General features: G+C 34.5%; 3 protein-coding genes across 4 annotated transcripts in view; 1 reads left to right on the top strand and 2 right to left on the bottom strand.

Annotated features, from left to right (window-relative positions):
- Positions 1-5,371, bottom strand: part of LOC117984889 (nardilysin-like) — a 27,959-nt gene extending 22,588 nt beyond the window's left edge. Inside the window, exons 1-2 of the mRNA XM_034971550.2 lie at positions 5,114-5,371; positions 4,076-4,286 (exon numbers count right to left, since the gene is read on the bottom strand). Of these exons, the coding sequence (XP_034827441.1) occupies positions 4,076-4,286; positions 5,114-5,346 (444 nt within the window). The 5' untranslated portion in view covers positions 5,347-5,371. The remainder of the gene's footprint in view (positions 1-4,075; positions 4,287-5,113) is intronic.
- On the top strand, positions 1,736-11,666 carry Sas-4 (spindle assembly abnormal 4). 2 transcript variants are annotated; one of them, XM_069500549.1, is made up of 4 exons: positions 1,736-1,750; positions 5,778-9,017; positions 9,619-9,823; positions 10,704-11,666. In XM_069500549.1, exons 2-4 carry the CDS (start codon positions 5,806-5,808, stop codon positions 10,833-10,835), a joined length of 3,549 nt encoding a protein of 1,182 aa, XP_069356650.1. In that variant the 5' UTR covers positions 1,736-1,750; positions 5,778-5,805; the 3' UTR covers positions 10,836-11,666. The 2 variants fall into 2 exon arrangements, with proteins under 2 accessions (XP_069356650.1, XP_034827439.1); XM_034971548.2 differs by lacking the exon at positions 1,736-1,750 and having other exon boundaries at positions 5,660-9,017.
- Positions 11,663-23,244, bottom strand: mRpL44 (mitochondrial ribosomal protein L44). Its single transcript, XM_069500626.1, has 18 exons — positions 23,140-23,244; positions 22,360-22,963; positions 22,211-22,283; positions 21,876-21,938; positions 20,670-21,612; positions 20,500-20,576; positions 19,546-19,628; positions 19,337-19,470; positions 19,047-19,114; positions 17,853-18,946; positions 17,244-17,500; positions 17,037-17,166; positions 15,662-15,754; positions 15,291-15,569; positions 14,097-14,257; positions 13,522-13,648; positions 12,609-12,782; positions 11,663-11,880 (listed from the first exon to the last, which is right to left on the bottom strand). The coding sequence occupies exons 2-18, from the start codon at positions 22,856-22,858 to the stop codon at positions 11,723-11,725; spliced, it is 4,413 nt and encodes a 1,470-aa protein (XP_069356727.1). The 5' UTR covers positions 22,859-22,963; positions 23,140-23,244; the 3' UTR covers positions 11,663-11,722.
- Between the last annotated feature and the right edge of the window lie 587 nt (positions 23,245-23,831).

Here is a 23,831-nt window from a genome sequence, read left to right on the forward strand (position 1 = left end):
AAGACATATTTTTAATTGCTTTTTGTGATATAACCTGAAGTTCACGATTTTCGGATTTTTTCCTTTACTTGTGTTATAAGTTCTACATACTTGCCAAATTTCATGATTCTAGGTCAACGGGAAGTACCTACCCTAAAGGTTATCTTGACAGACACGTCAAACAGACGGACAGATAGACAGACAACAAAGTAATCCTACAAGAGTTCCTTTTTCCTATTGAGGTACGGAAACCTAAAAAAAACCTCAAAACAAACTTCGTGACGGATCAATGCTAATGTTAATGTTGCGTGCGTTCTAAAATTAACTCGTATACCTACCTGCATGTTTGAAACTATGTATTATGTATGCAACTGACCACAATCCACATCCTAATTAATATGCTACAGTACTTATAGACTAACTATCAATGTCGTACGTAAATAAAATATCAAGTTTACGATACGTGATCAGCAGACAGAGGTTGATAAATATTTTCTATTTGCGTGCGGTCTAAGGTGCGGTTAATTCTTAAAGAAGTCCTTTTTTTCCCTACCTCAAAAAGGAAAAAAGGATCGCTTTGTTGTCTGTCTGTCTGTCCGTCGGTCTGTCGTGTCGGTCAAGAAAACCTATAGCATACTTCCTGTTGACCTAGAATCATGAAATTTGGCAGGTAGGTAGTTCTTACAGTACAAGTAAAGGAAACTTGCGTGAAGCTAAACCGGCGGGGTGATTACGAATCTCGCGACAGTCTTGCGACAGGCGTAAATCTCGCGATCATTGCTGTCAAACGTCACACGTAACAGCGGCTAAAGAGCAGACAGCAATCGAGCTCCAGTTCACCCTCTATCGGACAATGTATGAACTGTCGCATTGCTATTGCTGTCGCGTTGCTGTCGCTACTGCAACGTTTTACGTAATCAGTCCGCGGCTCAACTAGTGTGCAATATAGAGAACACAATAGTGTGATACCAATAATAATAACGATAAATGGATCGTATAGACATCTAGGATGACGTCACTAACGCCTGAGCAGCTAACATATATCAGGGTCTGACATATTCTTATTATTCTCTAGGAAATTAAAAAAATAGATTATCATACGCTATATCTCTACTAAAAACTACTTGTCTATGATATTATTATGATAGCAAATGGATAACTATTAAAGGATAAATATACCTATACTACATACAATTATTTTATCGATTTTAAATTGTATAACTGCCTATTATAATAAATAGCTTTCAATAAGTTTAAAGTTAGCATATTGACGTTCTATCATTTTGCTTAGGTACTAAAAGGTATCTATACCACGCGACAGGTCGAGATGGCAATCGGGGAGGGAACGACCCGCACAGCCCTCGCGCTAACCCGGTGCGGGCAAGCGCGGGTGTCCGGGGCGTCTCCCCTCCTCATACCCCGATTGCCATTTCGACTTGTCACGAACTATAGGTATAGTCCCCGCGCCAACCCGGTGCGGGAGGCACAAAACATTTTTTGACGTAATTTATAAAGAAGAACACATCTAGTCGTTGGTTCTAATTACTAATTAGTAAAAGTATTGTTTTGGGTTACGCATATTATAGACGGCCTCAATAATAATAATGATATTATAAAAATGACAGGATCAAGTAAAAGTGGTGTCAGCATGTCATACCGTGTCAAGTGAAAGTTGTTTTTGAAATATCTTGCATCGCTTTCTAGATATCTGTTCAAACGTGTTCTTCACGAATCTAAATATATTGCGACTGTGGCGATAAACCTGTCGAAGGTATGAAGTGTTAGCAAGGGATTGTGGGAAACTAAGACGAAATTATATTTTGGGGTGGTTACTGGTTAGTCAACGGAATAAACATCGCATCGCCAAGGTTTGCACGTGATCGTATTCGAAATTCCACGGATACATATGAAGCGATTTGCCTCCTCATTTCTAATTCGATCTGCTAAGATTTGGAACTTAGTAAAAAATAAATTATAGTACCTACCTAAACCAAAGTTACATAAACTGCAGCTGTCCTCAAATTACGAATACGTGACGAAAACTATCATCGTAATAACTTCTCGATCCAATTCATTTGTGGGTAACTAAGTTCATGTATTTACTTTTAAATTTTAATGCAATCAGGTCGATCGAAAGCCGATTAGGTATAAACAATTGTGTATCATGTTACAATGCACGATGATACCTGATGTAGGTAATGGGATTATAAATACCTAGTTACCTACTTATAAAAATACAGGTAGATTTTGTGTTAGGTTAGGTGACATGGGGATGAAATCTACGAATTTTCGGATTTAATTACGATTTCTTAAGCTATTAAACTATCAAGAGTTTGATGAGGAAACTTAGCAAGAACCCCTTATCAGTTTGGCTTTGAAAATCAACCTTTAAGGCAAGCCTATTCACATAGGCATCTTCTAATAGAGCAAGCGCTTCTTCAACTTAGTCCTCATCTTTGCTTTCCTTAGGGCATGATTATCATCAAGCGCAAGCCTATCTTGTAATAAAATATATACATATATTATTTCTTGCGATAAAATTGGAGTTCATAGGAAAGAACCAGCTTTCATAAAATACGTCATGCTAGTTCTGCAACAACCCATCAAAACCTATATATATGTAATAATATAATAAATAATAAATAATTTATTTATTTAGGAAGAATATGTACATTTTACAATAAGTTTAGGTGTAATCATAAACTTTAAATCATAAGTTTTTCCGCACACCAATGCCGTCGACAGTAGATAGGTACACGTAGCACATTAATTTAATGGTATAATACTTAAAGCTAAATAACAATACTTACTTATATAAACTAACAACATTGAACTAAATGTAGGTTATTTTAAACTAAATATACTTAGTAGGTAAAAACACAATCATTAATTTATAGATAAATGTAGGTAGGTAAGAAAAAGTTCGTTATTTATAATTATCACAGCGGAATAGTAACACAATATGACGAGCGTAAGACGCTCACTCACACTACGGTAGGAGTAATAGTGTTCTGTGCACACTACTGTATTTTATTATAGTAGTTAAGTACCATCAAGTGTAAAATAGTTATATGACCACTTATTAGAAATCTTTAGGTCTGTGTCTATACTATAGACATAACAATGATTGGCCATGGACTTAAATGAAGGTCATATTAAATAGCTATATATTTCATGGTCAATGGTCAGTGTTACGAGTTACGACACAATTCCAAATAACAATTTTATTAAGCTGTCTTTGCAGTTTAGTAGATGTAACAGCTAATTATTAAGTACTAGATGATGCCCGCGAATTCGTCCGCATTGGATAGGTATAGGTTTTTAAAAATCTCGCCAAGTAACTAACACTAAATGGACATCTAATGATACCAACAATAATTATTTTATTATTTTTAGCTTTAGAGTGTGTGCTGTGTGTGTGTCTGTGCGTGTGTTGTGTGTAGTAGCTTGCAAAGCTAGTTTTTAATACTTATGTATGATACATGTATTTAAAACCATTTATCAAGTGACAAAATTTTACTGTACAAATATACAAAACTAGCAGTTGCCCGCGACTTCGTCCGCGTAAAAGTTTTTCATGAGATCTGAAATTTTCCCGCTGCAAAAGGCCTCACTTACCTACTCACTCAGTCTCACCTTAAGGCACGGAACCCAGAATACCTAAATGCCAATTTTCATATCTCTAACTTCAAAAACAGAATTTTTAATATAACTTTTTAACCCCCATTTCACCCCCTTAGGGGGAGGGATTTAGTTAGATCCTTTCTTATCTGATATCTACCCCCTAGAAATAACCTGCGTTTCAAATTTCAAGTAAAAATAACAATAGTTGAAACTTTTCTATAAAACTTTTCCCCCCTATTTTACCACCCTTAAGGGGGAATTTCCCAAGTTGACTTATACAGACTTTTATTATTTAAAGCTTATAACCTAAACGTCGATTTTCATGTCTCTAACTTCAAGAACATAGGACTTTCATACAACCTTCGACGTTTCATGTGTGGGCCTTATTTACTATGGCCACCTGGAATTCCCTTTTTAACACAGATATATTGCTTTTCATTATAGTGTTCATATAAAAGTAATATTTACTGACCAGTTTTTCCTCATCGAACTCAGCATGTCTCTTGGTCCCGTGTTGATCACTTGCAGCGGACTGGCCAGACTTCGCACCGTCACTCTCTGTACCAGAACTTTCCTCAGTGCCACTGCTCTCCTCTTCGCTTGAACTGTTACTATCAGCAATAAACTGCCGACTCGGATCTGATATAAGGAGTGCTGTGAGGCCATTCTCTAGTCTTATTGTCCTAGTTAACAAATAAATTATTCACTTTAATGTTAAACATCATTTGATATTATTTTGAATTTATAACGGTTTTAACAAAAACAATATAAGTATGGATTTTTGTGGACATCTTTTCGAAGGTGTGTCTGGACTTCGGAACCCTCAAAGCTAGTTTGTTGATAGTTGATGAAAATGATTTTATTATTCTCACTTCAATGAAATTTATTAAATTCAATTTTATTTTTTTGAGCCTTAATAAAATTTATTGTTGTTTTTATTTTTCTTAACACCTCAGGAGATTCAAGTTACTGAATAAATATCATAAAAGACATGCCAATTAAGCTGACTTAATAGTAAAAATATGATTTGATAACAAATAAGTTAAAAATATTAAAACGCTTATATATGAATGTACAAGAATGAAAGATAAATAAGACAAAGAGCAAGACATCCTATGAGTTTTAGTAGGTAGGTATTGTTTTTTTAATAAAAAATAATACTTATTCCCAAATTAAGCACCCACATGTGTTTTAACCTTAATTACTCAAGTATAATTTATATATCTATAGTTCATGAATTAAAAATTGTAAAAGGAATTTAAGGGACTGACTAGATGATGAAAATGCAGTATTTAAATCTGCATTAAACCCCAAACATCCAATATCTAAAAATCCTGTAAATGAATCATACAAGATAAGTTTCTAGACAAACCTAAAGCAAGAGCAACCACTAAAAACACCCAGAAAAATTATTTTATTTGAAATTTAAAATTTGATTACATAATATAAATTTAAGATAAATTGGCTACAATAATTAATATTTAAAGAAAAATATAATTGAATACATTACTTGTAAAGTTTTTTATCCGATACAGATTTGATGGGTTCTGAAAGAACCTCCACTTTCTCCTTTCTACTTGTCATGGTAACGGTCTTAGGGGGGTTATTGACCATCTTCACTTCAGGTTTAAATTTTGGAGCCCTGTGGAAACTACTTCTTTTGGACATTGTGGTTATTTTTATGTGTTTTGCCTGCAGATTCCCAGATGTTATTTGAATGAATTTCGACAAAAATTTTGACATTTATTGACTTAAGATTGACACAAACTCACAAAGTTGCTATATCTTGGGAAATAATAACTACTATTTTAGTAATTTAATTTAGAAATAGATTTACTGCTGGTTTATTGTTTGAAAAGGATTTAATAACAAGCATTTTTAAGTTCTAAGTTTCAAGTTTTAGCGAGAGTGTATCCTCTTCTTCAATTTCAATGGATTTCTACCGCTTTTTACTCTATTACCTTGTGGTATTGGTGCTGGCAACCCTTGTAAATAGAAATGTCAATAGGCCTTAAAGGACTGTTATCCAGGGCCGTAAAATAAATTAAAAAAAAATAAAAAAATGTCAAAATATGAACAGCCAACTTTTGAAAAAGTTGTTAAACTTGTAAACCTAACAAACTTTTAAATGTACTCGTTTTTTAATTATTGGCGATATATTTGTTAATTTATAGGCGACAAAATTAAAGGGTGATTACGAAGATGGACCAGTCTTACTCAGAGGGAGATGTTTCGTTATCTCCTTCTCAAATTTTGGAACGATTGCAAATGCTACGACAGTGGCAATTATTGCAACGAGGAAAACTACAAAAACAACAATTACAGTATCACGAATCATCTGAAATTACTTCAAGCTTTACAGAATTAGTAAGTCACTTTAGTAATAGTACCAGTTACAATACATTTCGTACTTTGTTGCAATCTTCGCAAGATAGTGCGGACGAGATATCTCCCCGGGTAAGTACAAACAATGTATCAAGGAAGAGTAATTTGCAAAATGTTATAGAGGGTGTGTCCGTGCTAAATTTATCTGGAGAGTCAATCACAAACTCACCTATTTCATCGAGAAGTACAGCATCAGTAAAACAAGACAGTAGCAATCAACAATCAGTACAAGTTTCGACTCATACATTATCAAAAAAACAAATCTCCTTAGATGATATGCCAATTCTTTCTCCAAAAAAAGATTTTGAAGCTCTAATTGCAGAAAAACTTAAGCATGAAACTACTGCAAATGTTAATGCTAATCCTAAAAAAATACAAAACAGTGCTAAACCATTTCTAAGAAAAGGGCAAGGGACAGCTCGTTTTGGTCTAAGAAAGAATGATTTTAAAATACAGAACACAACATCTTTACCTTGGAGAAAAAAAGGTTTGATCACGGAGCAGCAAAAAATGAACATGAAAAATAACAGTATTGAATCAAAAGAGAATACACATAGTACTAAGATTCAGGTACAAATAGTAGTTGATAAACCTAAAGAAGCTTCTCCTTTAAAAATCATTAGTCTTCCACAGTTAAAGAAACCAGATGTAAAAATAAGTTCAGTAGGTACAAGTGGCTGTAACGAGAAAAGAACCTTAAAAAAACAAATTGACAATTTATCTGAGACAAATTCCAATGAAGTGTCTGAAAATCATTCTGCCCCTATTATTAATTATCCCAAAGAAAAACATCCATTAGCTACTAGTAAAGAAAAAACATGGGCAGCTGTGTTTACTAAAGAGCAAGATGATTTTTTAAGGAAGTTAAAGCAGAGCGCTTACTATAAGAATTTTGCTTCTCCTGCTAAGAGTACAGTTTCTGATATAAGTTGTGATGAGCAGCTAGTGAATATAAGACAAAATAGAGAAGAAACAGATCAAAACATGTTTGAACTGATAGAAAACAAAGTATCCCATGAAAGTTTTGCTATGGATAACTCTTTCTTTAGCCGTTTTATAAGAAAACATGACTTAGAATGTTCTGGTGAAAGTACACCACTAATCTTGCAGAAATGTTTATCTAAAAATCCAAATCTAATGCATATCCTGCCAGGCGTAATGCATGGAAAGAAAAATGATGAAACCTGCAGTGATGCAGGAACTTGTGACAGTGATTACACTGAATGCAGTAAAAACTGTTCCTCTACATCCAGCTGTTGTTCATGCAAAACAGTTACTGAAAGTAATTTAAATACACCTTGCAATAAAGAAGATGAAACTAAAGAAAGAGCTCCAAAGAAAATAGTTCAAACATGTAAGAAGTTTATAGATGAGAAAAAAGGTGATTTACAATGTCACAGTGACAGTGTGACAGCTACAAATGAAGTCATGAATGCTAATATTGCAGAAATGAATTCTAAATTAATAGCCACCAGTGAGCTTTTAAAGGATAGACTACGAGAATTGGAGGATGAAATTGAAACCTTTAGGAAAGAAAATGCAAATTTGAATAAAATGCGTGAGGAGATCGATCTTGAGCGTCAAAAGTTTTATGAAGAGAAATCTGCATTTGAACAAAAGTTCAATGAAGAAAAAGTTCTCTCAGAATATTACTTAGCGGAAGAAAAAGAAAAGCTTGGTAAACAAAAACAGATGTATGAAAGGTATGTAAGAGAAATGAGAGGTCGCCTTAGTAAAAAAGAAAAAGATGAAGTTGTAAACTTGAAGAAAGAAATACATGACCTTAAAGAAGAAATAAAAATAAAAGATGCCAAATCCACATCCACAATTGCGCGTCTTCGTAATCAAATCAAAATAATAGAGAAGGATAAGAAAAATTTGGAAGATGAAGTTGAGAAATTAAAAAAAGAAAATAGAAGAATTCAGCATAGTAATGATATTACAAGACGACTAACTAACCTTAAATATTTAGAACAGATTAATAAAAAGCTTTCCAATATGGCTACAAAAGATACTGAATCAGACGTGACATTAGACCCAGATGTTAAATATCGCTCCTATGAAATTAAAAGACAAAGTAGAAAGTCTCAACCAGTTACAAAGGGTGCTCCTAAAAAAAGAGCTAAAAGTGTTCCCAATTTGAAAGTTACTTCTCGATATGCAAAATATTTCAGCCAAAAAGACTCACTGAGTGAAAAAGACAAAAATAAAACAACAAATGGTGAACTTCAAATGTCCCCATGTTCTTATGAAGAGGATATGTTGACCAGTGATAATGAACTTAACTTAGACTTGTCCAATATAAACAGAAGTAATTCAGACAGTGAAGATGAAAACAATTTAGAAAAAATATATAATGATAGATTTAAATCACCATCCCCAAACAGTAAAAGAGCTAGCACATCAACTTCTGACAACAGTCCTGAGTTTTCAAGTAGTAAGACAAATAGTAAGGACTTTTTCATTCAAAAACCTGGTAGAAAGTCAAAACAAAATTCTTCAAGTAAACAGTTATCTCCACATGAACAGAAATCTTACCATATGAGTGTGTCCAACTCATCTACTCTGAGTAAAAGAATATCAAATGATCATCAAACTCCAAACGTTTTAAAACATCAAGATTATGCATCAGATTCTCACATGAGTTCAAATCAGAGAACTAGGTCACCTGTTACCATCCTTAGCAATCATTCCTTTAGTAAAAAATCTGGTACAGTTATAAATAATGAATTAATATCAGATACCAGGATGATTCCAAGTCCCGAACCGACATCAAGTAAAACAAGCTTATCAAGAACTAATTTAAATCCAATAGAAATAAGGAAGCCTGATGGTACAAAAGAACTGAAATTCCCAAATGGCAATGTCAAGTTAATATCAGCAGATGGCAAATACAGCAAGTTTATTTACTATAATGGTGATATAAAGGAAAACTTTTATAATGAAGGCAGGATCAAGTACTACTATGCTGAGACAAAAACATTTCACACGACACACCCTGATGGATTGGAAGTTTTGGAGTTTCCAGAGTAAGTTATTACATTGAATGATTTATTATTTGCAGATATTGTGATAATCTGAAAAATCTCAGCTCATAAAGATCCTAAAATTAGGATATCACCACCCATATTATAAATGCGAAAGTGTTTGTTTGTTGGTTTATTGGTTTGTCTTTCAATCACGCCGCAACAGATCGGCGTGATTTTTTACATGGTTATAGTTAAAACCTGGAGACACTTACTTTTCCCGGCAAATCAGAGTTCTCACGGGATTTTCAAAAAACCACTTAAACGATAATTCCGCACATTATAATAAGGCCATCTCTTAGATTGACGGTGCAGAAATTGCTTCTAATCGGTAATATTAGGTCATGAAAGCGTGTAGGTACTTCAATAAAAATTTCCTGATTGGAGTGGTTGGTATGTGTGTGAGTGAAACATTGCTTACACCATGTACCACCTATATACCTCGAATAAACATTATTCTATTCTATTCTATTCTAAACAGAACCGTTCATAATGCACCAATCGGTAACCTGAGTTGAAGTTTACCGAAATGTCGAAAAATACCGCTACCGCGTCGTGCCGCACCATTCCTCCCAACAGCCTAACTTATTAATTTTATTTACAGCGGACAAGTAGAAAAACGTTATAAAGATGGCTCATCAGAAATACGATTGCCCAACGGTAGCGTGCGATACTTTGACCCAAAGAACGACCACGTCCGTGAAGAATGGAGATTTCCCGACGGCGCTGCGCTGACGGTGTCAGCAAGTGGCGAACAAAGAATCGTGTTTCCTAATGGCCAAGTGGAAGTTCATGCGAAAGATCATAAGGTAAGAGGTAAGCTCTTTTACCATGTATCTCTTTCAGGCCTTCGAATGACAGTTAATGTGAAACTATGTATAGTACGCGACTGGTTGAAATGGCAAGCAGTGAGGGAACGCCCCGCACAACCGCACAACCCCCGCGCTGACCTGGTGCGGGCAAGCGCGGGTGACGTGCGGGTGTGCGGAGCGTCCCCCACCTCATACCTCGATTGCCATCTCAAACTGTCGCGGACTATGCATGTAACACATTATTTACAGTAGCTGGCAAGAAATATTGTACAGTACGCGGCCGAAAGTAATGTACATCGGCCTTCAGAATGACATTTCGGCTTTGTAGATCGTTGTCTCTGTCACTAATACCTATATGACGTTTAGTCGATCTCAACGACAGAGACAGTGCTCTACAAATCTGCTATCTCCTTCTAAAGGTCGATGTACATTACTTTCGACCGCGTACACATCGACCTTAAGCAGTGAGATTTCGGCTTTGTAAAGCGTTGTCTCTGTCACTCATACCTATGTGACGTTTTGTCGATCTCAACGACAAAGACAACGCACTACGAAACCGCTATCTCTTTCTAAAGGTTGATGTACAATATTTTCTGCCGGGTACCTACTGTATTATCATTTGAAGGCATGAAAGAGATGCATGGTAATTGGTAATATCTATGGTGTGCGGTGCGGTATGGTCCGGTGCGGGATAGTGCGAGTGACGTGTGCGGGGCGTCCCCCGCTTCATTCTCCGATTGCCATCTCGACCTGTCGTGTACTATACTATTAATTATTCTGTCACACTACATGGAGCGAGATCGGGTTGAAATTTTCTTTCGAGGTGCCAAAATATTTCCGATGGGATATAAAAATGTATTATTTCCTTTTTTTATAGCGACGCGAATTCCCCGATGGCACAATCAAGCTGGTCTACAACGACGGTACTTCGGAAACTCGATACGCATCTGGTCGCATTAGGATTAAAGATAAACATGGCAATCTGATTATGGATTCTTCCGCGTCTTGATGACCAGTGTCTGTATTAGACCCGAACCTTACCTGACAACACAATTTAGCTGCGCTGAACTGTGAGTGATCATCATTTTTGTATATGCAGTTAAAGCTTTCATAGACACAACGACGCGACGGCAAGATGCCGCATTGTTTGCACGTCTCGATAACGTTGACTGATTTCGAACATCGAAACAATAACTGTAAAGTAAAATAGACCTAAAGTCACTTGTTTTAAGGTTCGAGTTTGTCTATCTATACATTTGCAGCCAGTATACACAACCTGTGCTACAAGCGGATACGTTAAAAATTACTCATTAATTTTCTCTAAACTAAATTTAGAGTATCTGCATCCATCCTCTTCTTTTTAATATTGCTAAAACAGGATGGAACATGCATTTTACATTTTTAAAGACTCTAAATTTTAGTGCACGCTACAAATTTAAACAATACGCTCGCGACTGGCAGCTAAAGTCACGATGTTTGACGGCTCTAAATTAAATTTAAAACTGTCAAACTGTGTCTGTCCTTTTCATATTATATTAGTAAGAAGAGGATGCGATTGCTCTAAAATTTAGTCGGTCTCAGAATCAGTACCAGTGACATACTGATTTTTTTACTTTATACTGACTGTTTCAGTTCTCGAATTCCTTACCTTGTCAGTTACATTGATTAAATTAGACTAGTTATTTCATAATAATATACTGTGATTTTTGTGCCTTAGAAGATTTAAATATATGACATGTGAAATATTTTATAGTAGTTTTTGTGTAAAAAAATTGTAAGTATTAAATTAAATTGTTGTAATGGATATTTAAAATATAAGAATAAAGTTAAAATACATTTACTTAAAACTTATTTATTATCATGATAATCTTTAAACTATACTATTTTTATAAATTTTCAACTTGCAGACACTTGATATCTTGAATTTGAACTTGATTTAGGTATGCCATTTAGCTTGAAATTGATTGGATACATATTTTCTTCTGTGCCGAATATCTTCTTTAAAGCTTCTCTGGCAGCCATTTCCTTAGCTGTTGCCACTGTTTCACCAAACCCTGAATGAACATACTTAATTAATATCACTAAGATATATAATACAATGTATAAGTAAAATGAGATTTTATCTGACAACACATTTTTATTGTACATCCAAGGATATTGTAATAATTATTATTATCAGTATGCCACAGAACAAAATGATGTGGAAATAAATAGGAGCGTTAATTGTCAAAGAAAAAGTCGCAATGTCTTCTGAGTTATAATAACAAAAAAATATTTTAGCTGTCCATGGTCACATCAAACTAAGGCCTTTACTACTATATTACTATACCTATGGAGTGTAGTGCAGCCAAAGTATAGGGTAAGCTTTACTTTCTAAAAATAATTGGTATAATTATAAAAAAAGCAGGGAAGAAACTTAAAAGGTGCTTAGTGTGTTGCTTCCTTTGTATCAAAGCAAATAAAGGTTATTTTGAGTTGTTATAAAAAACTGTGCAAGTGTTAGTCAGACTCGCGCACCGGTTCCGTACTATAATCGTATTTTATCGACATTTTGCACAATAAATCAAAAACACCCCACTTGGTATAGTAATCTTGATAAGAAAGTTGAAAATAGCAATATTTGTTCATGAAAACATTTTGATTTTATTCTTGTGTGTAACCACAAATTCACCATTTTCAGATTTTCCCCCTCTTGTCTGCACATAACTCCACTCTGCTGTATCATAATATAAAAAAATAACTTAATTAAAAAATGAAAAGATGAACATTAAATTAAACATACCTGATGACAACATTTTCTTGTCCAAGTACAGACCAACTCTGTAGCAGGCGAGTAGTGTGTTTTTGCCAATTTCTCCAATCAACCTGGGTTCCAATTCACTGCCAGTTTTAGCTATCAGACCAGTCAACATTGTCCAAGGGTCTTCTATGTGCCAGAATTCATTTACGTCTTGCCCTGGAAAATATCGACTTAATCACTTCACTACCCTTATTATAACTACCCTTATTATAAATGCAAAAGTGTTTGTTTGTTGGTTTGTCCTTCAATCACGTCGCAACGGAATGATGTGATTTTTTGCATGGGTATAGTTAAAGACCAGGAGAGTGACATAGGCTACTTTTTATCCCAGAAAATGAAAGAGTTCCTATGGGATTTTCAAAATCCTAAATCCACGTGGATTAAGTCGCGAGCATCAGCTAGTGAGAAAATAAATATAAAACACACAACTCTGGAGGCCTGGGATCAAACCCCCGACCTTCTAAATAGAACGCAAACGTCTTAACTAATAGGCTACCATGGCTCTTCAGGCCTTATATAAAAATGTATCCATCATCATCATAATCAACCCATCTCCGGCTCAGCATGGGTCTCATCTCAGACTGAGAAGGGTTTTGGCCATAGTCTTACCACACTGGTCAAGTGTGAGTTGGCAGACTTCACACACCTTTAAAACATTATGAATAACTCTCAGGCATGTAGGTTTTCTCACGCTGTTTTCCTTCACCGTTAAAGCAAGTGATATTTAATTAAGTATTTAAAACATTCATAACTCTGAAAAGTTAGAGGTGTATGTCCAGGATCAAACGCCCCCAACTTCTGATTAGGAGGCACATGTCCTTACCACTAGGCTATCTCAGCTTGCCATGCAAGCATGGCTAGTGGTAAGTAATATAAATATGCAGTATAAGTTTACCTTGTAAATTTGTAACAACAAAGTCCCTCACAAAATGTGCTGCTTGTTCCTCACTGGAGGAGCGCAGTAAAGCTCCAACAATGGCTTTAAACGTATTTGCTAATATTGAGTTGTCTACTGGATATTCCTTAAATGTAAAACAAAACTATTGTTATGTACTGGTAAACTATATTTTAATTGCAAGGTGAATGCGTAGTTGCACTTTGGATGCAATTTTAATGTAGTTTGCATAGTTAACTGTATCTAAACTGCAGACTAGCTTCACAGTCTACAAGTAATTACGGTGCAACAGCCTGGCCAGGAAAATAAAAAATCATTGTCACTCATTGCTAGGTATATACTTAGGTACTAAGTATAAAGTCTTGTATGTAATTATTCCACTAGTTTTCCGCAATATGGTGAAATTTGCACAAAAATTATTTATTTCAGTTAAACAGGTGTATAAAAGCCAAATTCAAATATAAAAAATTAAGACAAGAACTTTGACCTAGCATAATAATTGAACATAAGAAAAATCATGAATTTTTATGTTAAAAATGTTAAAGCCTGCCCTAAGCCAGACTTATCTTACTTACATCAGCTAAAATTATATCCTTTGTGCCAAGATTGAAAGCCACGTACGCTAGAATCTTCTCACTATTCAGATGACTACATACACCAGCTATGCCTTCCTTGGGAAACTTTGGCAACACTGTCTCTAAATAAAGCTGAATATACTGCTCCATGAATTTTCTTCCTGAAAACAAAAAGAATAATAAAAAGTTTAAAAAATTCCTAAAATATTACCAAAACATTTCTAGGTCCTTTCTTCTTAATTATACTATTCTAAAGTCTATTGTGCCATAGTAAGAAAAAGAATTTAATTAATACAAAATACTCATTATACAAATAGATGGCACAATAGCTTCAAGTCACAGTGAATTACCAATACAAGTGTGTGATTATAGTTAGCAGAATACAATATTATAATTAGATGAATGAAAATGAAAATCGATAAAAAGAAAATTCTGATCTGATTCTGATTTAAATTATGAAAGGTGATCTAATTGGAATCCCAGAACATACATTACTATAGCTATAGTTTAGAACCTACCATATTACAAAGTGAACCAGCATATTACAAAGTGAACAGTTAGGTAGGTACTATGTTATATATGTATGTATAGGAATGACCGCCATGTGTTGTGAATGTCTTGCTGTCATGTCATACGAATGCCAACAAAAACTGTTGGTACAATGTTTCAACTCGATCAGCTGGATGATGTGCAAATGCATAGGTAACAAATAGACAAGCAAACATTAATTTTTAGGGTTCCGTACTTCAAAAGGAAAAACTGAACCCTTATAGGATCACTTTGTTGTCTGTCTGTCTGTCAAGAAACCTACAAGGTACTTTCCGTTGACCTAGAATCATGAAATTTGGCAGGTAGGTAGATCTTATAGCTGACATTTGGGGAAAAATCTGAAAACCGTGAATTTAGGGTTAGATCACACAAAAAAAATTAAATTGTGGTCATGAACTAATAATTAGTATTTTCAACTTTTGAAGTGAGTGACTATATCAAGTGGGGTATCATATGAAAGGTCTTCACCTGTACATTCTAAAACAGATTTTTATTTATTTTTATGCATCATAGTTTTTGAACTATCGTGCAAAATGTGTAGTACGGAACCCTCATTGCGCGAGCCTGACTCGCACTGGGCCGGTTTTTTATATCTTAGTTAAGAATTATCAGCTAAATAATTTTCATACAATTTCAAAGCCTTACCTTCTTCAGCTAATTCTCTGTTGTCTTTCATTTTTAAATCAAATTCCATTTCTTTTTGCTTCATCTCCTCCTTGATTACATAAGATCGATCGGTGAAGGCTTGAAGTAGAAGATCCGAGTCGAATTCTTCATTCAGACGTTTTCCGAAAGCGTACAGCTCTGCTTCTAAATTCCACTCTAAGAATGTGTTTCTTGGGTTCATTACTTTACCACCCTTTTTTTCTTCACGATGCTTTAACGCCATTAAAGTGGGTGCCACCCAACGGTGAATTTTTTGTCCTTAAATAATATTTTCATTAATTAATATTTGGTACCTCAAGACAAAACTCAGGATCACGATTTAGGCTAGAGTTGATAATTAAAACACTTACTTTGTCCACCAATATAAACATTTCTGAAACTTTGCGTTATTAATGGAATATAACGCCTGATGAAAGCCATTGCAGTTTTAAAATAGTAACTTGTAAGTTATTGTTCAATTTATAATATTTCCGCTCTCAAAAACATTTTTTTATTCCTCTTAAATGTCATTTATTTTTTTAATTTATTTTACGGCCCTGGATAACAGTCCTTTAAGGCCTAATGTCATTTATTTCATTGTCAGTATCAAAGAGTATATAATCACTACGTTTTACAGTACGTGGTCAGTACCTACCTATGTAAAAAGTACTGTGATTGTCGGTGTTGTTTGTCATGTCATGTGTCAGCCCACAGACCATTTAAATATTCTAAGCCTCAGACAAGCCGTTGACCTATAGATATGCAACTAGCGTGTCCACTGTCCCCTATAGTCCCTCTCGCTCAAGCAGATGTAACTATCTACTTACTTGTGTATTCCTTCTATTTTACGTTCGCAACGGCTACAAAATAACTTCAAAAAGAAAAATTGTATTCAATTTTCAAAACAAATCAACTACCTAGTTATTTCATTAAAATAATTGAGTCAACATAACCTCACTTCACGTTGTCAAGATTTATTATTTAGACAAAATACATCTTGACAAACAAAAAAAAAAAGTGGCCACGGAGATAAGGACAAAAAATGATCATTCACCACCTTCTAATAAGAGCTTAGATGCATTTAGCTATCTCGCTCTAACAGTAAGAGTCGCAATAGGGCTACTTCTACAGGTATTTATTCTGAGCGTTCGCTAATGGCCATTGAATAAATAATATGTACCAAAAGGCAAGTGTCGCGCCAAGACAAATTATATTTTAATATAATGTATTCGTCGAAATATAAATAAGTAGATATTTATACTGGCCCAATGGCCAAAACCCTTTCACTCTAAGAGGAGACCCGTGCTCTGTAGTAAGCCGGCGATGGGTTGATCATGATGATGATGATTTATACTTCAATAGTCGGCGGAGTGCGTAATTTATCCCAGGCCTAGGTGTCTACGTGATTTATTAACTAGCCCAAAACAAAATCCCCCATTTCACGCAGTCTGAACTCCGACCTCTAGGGTTTGTAAAGTACGAAGCTAGAAGGTAGATTTGAAACTTCAGACTCAATGGTGATATCGTGCACCAAAAATCTTCATTAGAGTCCCTACACTCCCTACTAATCTTTCGGTCCATCGTTCATACAGGCTACGCTTTGCTGTATTTTGATGCATATTTTTATTAAAATAATAATACACACCTTGAATAAAGTAAAACATTAGGGATAGTACAAAAAGCACTATAAAGTAGATTAGGTACAAATAGGTACAATGTAAAAATATAAAAACTTTAGTCTTTAACTTCTTCGAGTCGTGAGAAATCCCCGCACCGAGCTAAAGAAACCGCGTTTCATTTTGATTGTTGGCGCTATAGTATGGTTGCTGTAGAAAGATGCTGATGTGTCGTAAAGAGTAGAAGTCATTTCTAAAGCCTGGAATAAAAGCCTGGTTAGTGGAGATTGCCAAATACCCTCATCTCTAGCTGATGGTGGTAGAAAGAAAAACTTACACCAAGGGAAGTGCTTATGTGATAGGAATCGACTGAGCTATTCACACTCGGCAGTTTTTGCTCTGGCATTTCCTTCAAAACCGTGGTTTCCGTCGATCGCATCACTAAACATGACAAAAGCCTCCGGAGAAATGGCTTTTTAGGCTTACCATCGCCAGCATAAGGAGGTGCTTTGATTGACTTGGTCGAATCGTTCGCATCAGAACATAAGGAATATGCCGACGTTCCTAAGTTTGGCGTCGCAGACTTCTTATGACCTGTATTTTTTTTAGTAAGTAGTTCAAAAAATCATGGTCTTAAGCCTTAGCACAATACTTCGAGTCAATAACACAATTAGCGAAAAAGATGTTTGTAGGTCAGTCATCATCAACAACCCTATAGTCTAAACACAAAATTGTGACGTGTTTGTGGAATGTTTTTACTAGGTTCCTACTTATAATATTTTAGGCTGAGTCCATCTATATAAATGCGTCCGAACATGATCCGAACTAACAAAGGGGACTACAATGTTGTGAGCTGTGAGTGTTGTGACGTCTTATCGTAATATTTTAATAGATTTTTTGGAAAAATAATTGAATTTTTTTCCTACAAAATCTATCTGCTCATTACCTTTAAAAATAGTATAAAGAGAAGTACTGGGTTTGGCAGTATCATTAATATTAATTTTATTATGTAATCCATCCCCAAAGTGCGTGGTGGAAACTGTGATTTTTTTCATGTATGCAACATTTGCATAGTGAATTTCCATAGATGATACTGTTTGTCGAGGTGTTACTGCGAATGGCTTTACGTGTTTTTCCATTACATCTTTGTTTATTTTTTTATCATTATTTCTATCAGCGGTAGAAATTCTTCTTTCATTAATTCTATCACCGGTAGAAATTCTACAATCATTATTTCTATCGACGCTAGAAATCACTCTATCATTATTTCTATCGGCGGCAGCGGTAGAAATTTTTCTATCATCGTTTCTGTCAGTGCTAGAAATCAATCTACCATTATTTCTATTGGCGCTAGAAATCATTTTATCGACTTGCTTTCGGTTAGATTCATTGTGTTTAGTATTGTGTGTCTTTATTTTTTGGGTTTTATAATGATGCGTTGTTTGGATTTGTATACATCTTACAGTTCTTTGAATTTCAGATAAGTCCGTTTGTACTTCACGATTGTAGCGATTTTGTTGTAGTCTTGGTTTAACTTTTATTTCACCAACAGAAACAACATTGAAATTTTTCAAATCACAAGATTTACGCTGATTAATTGTACTCTGTATTGCTTTTTTGACCTTTTCGTATTGTTTCCGAGTTAGAATAATGGGCTTTTGATTAGTAAACTGTTCTATTTGTAAAAATACTTGTACATTGCGATTCAGTATTAGATCCTGTTCTATAAAAGATTCTTTATGTGGTGCAGTTACATCTTCCTTCGATAAATTATTATTTTTTTGTTTGTCAGGTACATGCCGTTGGTCGTCAGTCGATAGTTTATCAGACAGTGCGTCGGAAGAAGTTTCGGGTGCTACCTTACAAACTTCTTTCTTTTTTTGCAATGCCTGAGTTCCTCTTCCTACCATTTTTTTTGCTTCACGTTTTTTCAATAGAGTTTTCGATGCTATTGACATTCCTTGAAAGCTTTTTTTTCTTCTTAAACATTTTTTTGCTAATTTAGAAATGCTACGTCCGGTTATTGTTTCTTTTGAACTGCTAAAATATAATAAAATAACAAAAAACAATAAAACTAGTATTAAATTAAATAAGCTGGTAGGTACCTACTTAATTAAAAAACAAATAAACAAAAATTAACCGTTTTTTACAACAGCAACAGTATTGTCTTCTTTGGTTTTCGTGATGACTATAGAAGACTTTATGATCCTATAGGAAAAAAAGTAAATAAATAAAAAATAATAGTGTGTTAGTAATCTAATGTGAAGCCCTGCCTGTAAAAAAAGTAAAAACTGTACTATATACCTACTTAATGAATATTTATAACGTAAACAACCAATGCATTTAGTAGGCATATAGCAGCTATGGCAGTTTTCTTAGTAATGACTAATGAGGGTAGTTATTGACAAAAATATAAATGATAGTACTTACCTTGGTCGCTACATTTTCACCTTTCGTGGGGCTCCGTGTATTTCGCACAATACCCAATAGCTCTCTTATTTCTTTATCTCTCTCATTTGGGTCTGGTATTGAGCAATCGTCACCTCGATAGTGCTTGACTGGAGCTGTTAAAATCCGCATGTTGAAATAACTTTTACGAAACACAATCCATTTTTCTTTACAAAGGTTATTACTCTTACCTATGAAATCCGAATTAAAGATCGAATTATCTTTGCCTCTGATTTGAGTCAGCTTTGGGCGCGAACCAGCTCGACCTTCTCGACTGAAATGTATATCTTTTCTTTTACCTTGTTGTAAGTTGTAACTTGTGAGGGTTTTTTTTATTTATTTATTTTATTAGATATAGGCGCACGCTTGACCACGATCACACCTGATGGAAAGTGATGATGTGGCCTAAGATGGGACGCGTTTGCCTAGAAGGTGCCTATAGAGGGTGCTCCAAAGTGAGTCATTTTTAGTGAAAGACAATATTAATGATGACAAAATCAGTACCTAATGAAAGATAAGAATTATGACGGTCGCCCATCTATTGCCTGCTTAGTAGTTGTCAAATCCAATACTGACTATAACTTAACATCTTATGCGCCAGTTTGACTTTTTTGACAAATTTCATGTCAAAAGTATGATATGACAGTTGACCCATAGAGTTAAAATGACGCATGAGGAGTCATTTTTTACGGACTATGCAGTTACAGACATATACATAGCTGTGATAGCCTAGTGGTAAGGATCTTCTAATCGGAGGTCAGGGGTTCGATCCCGGGCACGCACCTCTTACTTTTCGGAGTTATGTGCGTTTAAGTAATTAAACATTACTTGCTTTAACGGTGAAGGAAAACATCGTGAGGGAACCTGCATGCCTGAGAGTTCTCCATAATGTTCTCAAAGGCTTGTGAGTCTACCAATCCGCACATGGCCAGCGTGGTAGACTATGGCCAAACCCTTCTCACTTGTCACTCTGAGAGGAGACCCGAACTCTGCAGTGAGCCGGCGATGGGATGATCATGATGCAGTTACAGTGCGACAAGGCTATCTTGGCGCGTACCGAAATTCGGAAATAACTACCTACCTTACCTATATAGTTATAATACGTAGATAGTTATAATATTAAAAAAACTAAAAAGCACTCTTACCTGTGGCAAATTTCTAAACTATCTCTGACATTTAGTCTTGGTTCTTTTCGCACAGTTTTGGAAATTTCACGCATCTCCTGTAAATGAATAAAAATAGAAATCCAATAAATCATAAATGTAGCTAGCGTTAAAAATTTTGATTATTATAATATATAACAGAATTAACTTACTCCTGAATATGTCGGTGTATTTTTAATTTCTTCAGATAACATCAAAAAGTTTTCCACAGAATTTATATCAACTTTGTCCGTAGTACTGTGTGTTGGAGACTGCATTTTTAAGGTTTTTCTCACTGACAGACCAGTGTCGAAATTACTTTGCTCAAGTAAAACATCGTATCGTTCCCGATCACCGTTAATGTTTATTTCAACCCTTGATGTATCAACTTTAGGGGCAAAGAGTTTCATTTTTGCGTTATTTTGATCTATTTTGCTGACACTTCTCAAAAAATTGTTTACTAGTGCTCGTTTAACTTGATTCTTATCAGTTTGTTGAGGATCACAGAGTTTAGAATTTAATCCAAGTTCTGAATTTTTCTGCTTTCCTAACTCTACAGAGTAAGGACAATAACAGCTTACGTCTTTTTTTAAATTATTTACTCGGTGCTTAGATTTATTTTCGCTGTTTTTATTTCGATTGTAATGTATGCGCTGGGGACTAACGTTGTTCATATTGTTATTTTTTCTTAAAGCTTGATTACCCGTTTTATCTATTAAAGATTTATTTGGTACAGTTTTAGTAACTGGTGAAGGTGATCTACTCCACGGTGACCTTCGTTCAAGCCTATTAACAGATACCGCGTCATTATCCCTTTGTTGTCTCTTTATTGCTTTTGATTCAATATATCCCAAATTTGTAGCTGTTTTTTGTGATGAAGGCGGTAGTTGAATAATTTTGACAGGACTATCTTTGTCATATGGTCTTGGGTAAACGGATATAACAACTAGTGGACTATTACAATCTTTCAGGAGATCATCTTGAACTCCGATATTAAAAGTATTATTTTCAGGAGTTGAAACGTCGCAGTTGCATTGAGCTACTTTGTCTTTGACACCTTTGGGTGGTTTGTGTCTTGGTTGGTTAAAATTTACTTGTGTAGCTTGTGTAATATTTCTGTAACATTGTTTGATAAAATTAATAATATTATGAACATTGTTAATAGAAGTTATTTTTAAAAGGGTATAAAATATCACTTGCCTATATTCCTTACGATTTGGGTCAAGATTGGTACAATTAAATGCATAACATACATCAGTTTGAACATTTGAATCTTGGCGACTGTTAAAACATAAATATTATATCAGAAGTAGGATTTATTTAATGCCTGATGCCAATTTAAAATTCTTGTGTATAGCTACATGTTACATTGTTCTTACCGTGTTCTATAATCATCGTTATCATCTAAAGAAAACCCAGTTGTTTTAAACTTTGAAGTAAATCTGGAAAAGTACTAAGTTAAAATTACAGCATGTAGTTTTTAAAATTATATATGATACCCGCAGTTTGTTCTGCGTAGATAGAGGTTTTTCAAAAATTCCGTGGGAACTCTTAGATTTTCCGGGACCAAAAGTAGCCTATGTAAAATGTACCTACGCTATCTCTGTACCAAATGACAAAATTGGTTTAGCGAATTGGTCTTGAAAAAGTAACCGACACACAGAAACACTTTGACATTTATAATAACAGTACGGAAGCTGTGTTATAAACTTACGCTGGAGTATTTCTGTTGATATTTGGACGATTTCTATTCATGGTGTTATCCAGTGGCCGGTAGTTGGTTGTGACTGAAAACAGCACAATAATTTTATTAAACTTAAATATTCAAAACATATGTTTTATAATTTATGAAAACAAACTTACTGGGCTTATCATTAACTGTCGCAGCGCATTTCAAGACATATTGATCATCTCGGGTTAATCCAAGTTGACCAACTATTGTAACTTTGCTTTTTTGTGCATTCACACCTTCATATCCTTCATAGTTTTTATTGTTTTGGCAAGTGCCATCAAAATTGGTTATTTTATGATTATTTGGTTCAGTTTTCTTGTTTTTGTGTTTCTTTTTCTCCATATTTAATGAGCTTATTAACCGTTTAGAATTCGTAATCTGTTGTATAGAAATATCTTCATATTGTGTGTTAAAAAAATTGTTTGATAAATTCGTACTTTCGGTTGACTTTAATTCAAACACTTTTTCACGTCTTTTTCCTTTTACCATGAAATAAACGTTTTGACTTTTAATGGAACTCTCTTGATTTGATACTGTATTTTGAAGCTTTTTCGTTCTTTCACGATGCTTGTTAAATACTTTAGATGTCTGAGTCTTAGTTGTTTTTGGTATAACGGTTACTTTTATCATAGGTTTATCTTCGATTGTACAATTTTTTCTATTAACTGACAAATACTTAGTGGTATTACAATTCTTATTAATCGAATTAACAAAAGAGTACTGTCCAGGGATCAACTGTAATTTAAATAGATTAATGTTTTCTTTAATACTAATAACTATATAATAAACTAAAACTAATAACTAATATACCTACTAGTTACCTACCTTAAAAAATATAATAAGGTAAAATACCCTATTAAAATAATTTCAATACTTATTACAAATATTACGGGAAGGAAGCAAGGACTTACCTCCTTTGTCGTTTTCTTTAATATTACAGAAGAAGAAGAAGTCTGTAATACATTATCTGATTCGAGTGATATGGATGATGATCTAATTTGTCTTATTTTCTTGCGAAAATCTTTAATTAATCGAATATTAGTTTGCTCTTTAAGATCTCGACTGAATAATAAATTTGTTTCAAGAGACCCGTTGCACTTCTTCACGGGGGAGATAAAATAATCCAGTGAATCTGAAGATATTATAACAAAAAATGCAAACAAACTAACACAAAAAACATAAAAATAAAAGTGTCAAACAAAACAAATCTGACCAAATGTATCAAAATGTACGCTACAATCGCCCATGTCGTAAATTTTGAGGCTTGTTTAAAAATTATCAATATTATATTATTATCGAAATAATTTTGCCATCACGGGCAATAATATTGGCCCACTATTGGCCACATATTGGCACGTCTATGATTGACATATGACACGTCCCATTGACGTCAGTCCGAGCCCTTGTCTTGGCTTGTCTGAGCGTCAGTATGGCGTCAGCATGGCGTCAGTCATTCAAAATCTATTTTTTTTTCTGCACACCCTCTTCTTATTTCTATGGAAAAACCTATAGGTTTCTTATTTTAATAAGAGGAGCGGATGTTTTTCATATTTAATTCAAAAAAAGTAAGAAAATACTAGTTCAATTTATCCATTAGCCATTC

Source organism: Maniola hyperantus, chromosome 9, assembly GCF_902806685.2.
Source record: "Maniola hyperantus chromosome 9, iAphHyp1.2, whole genome shotgun sequence".
Lineage (NCBI taxonomy): Eukaryota > Metazoa > Arthropoda > Insecta > Lepidoptera > Nymphalidae > Maniola > Maniola hyperantus.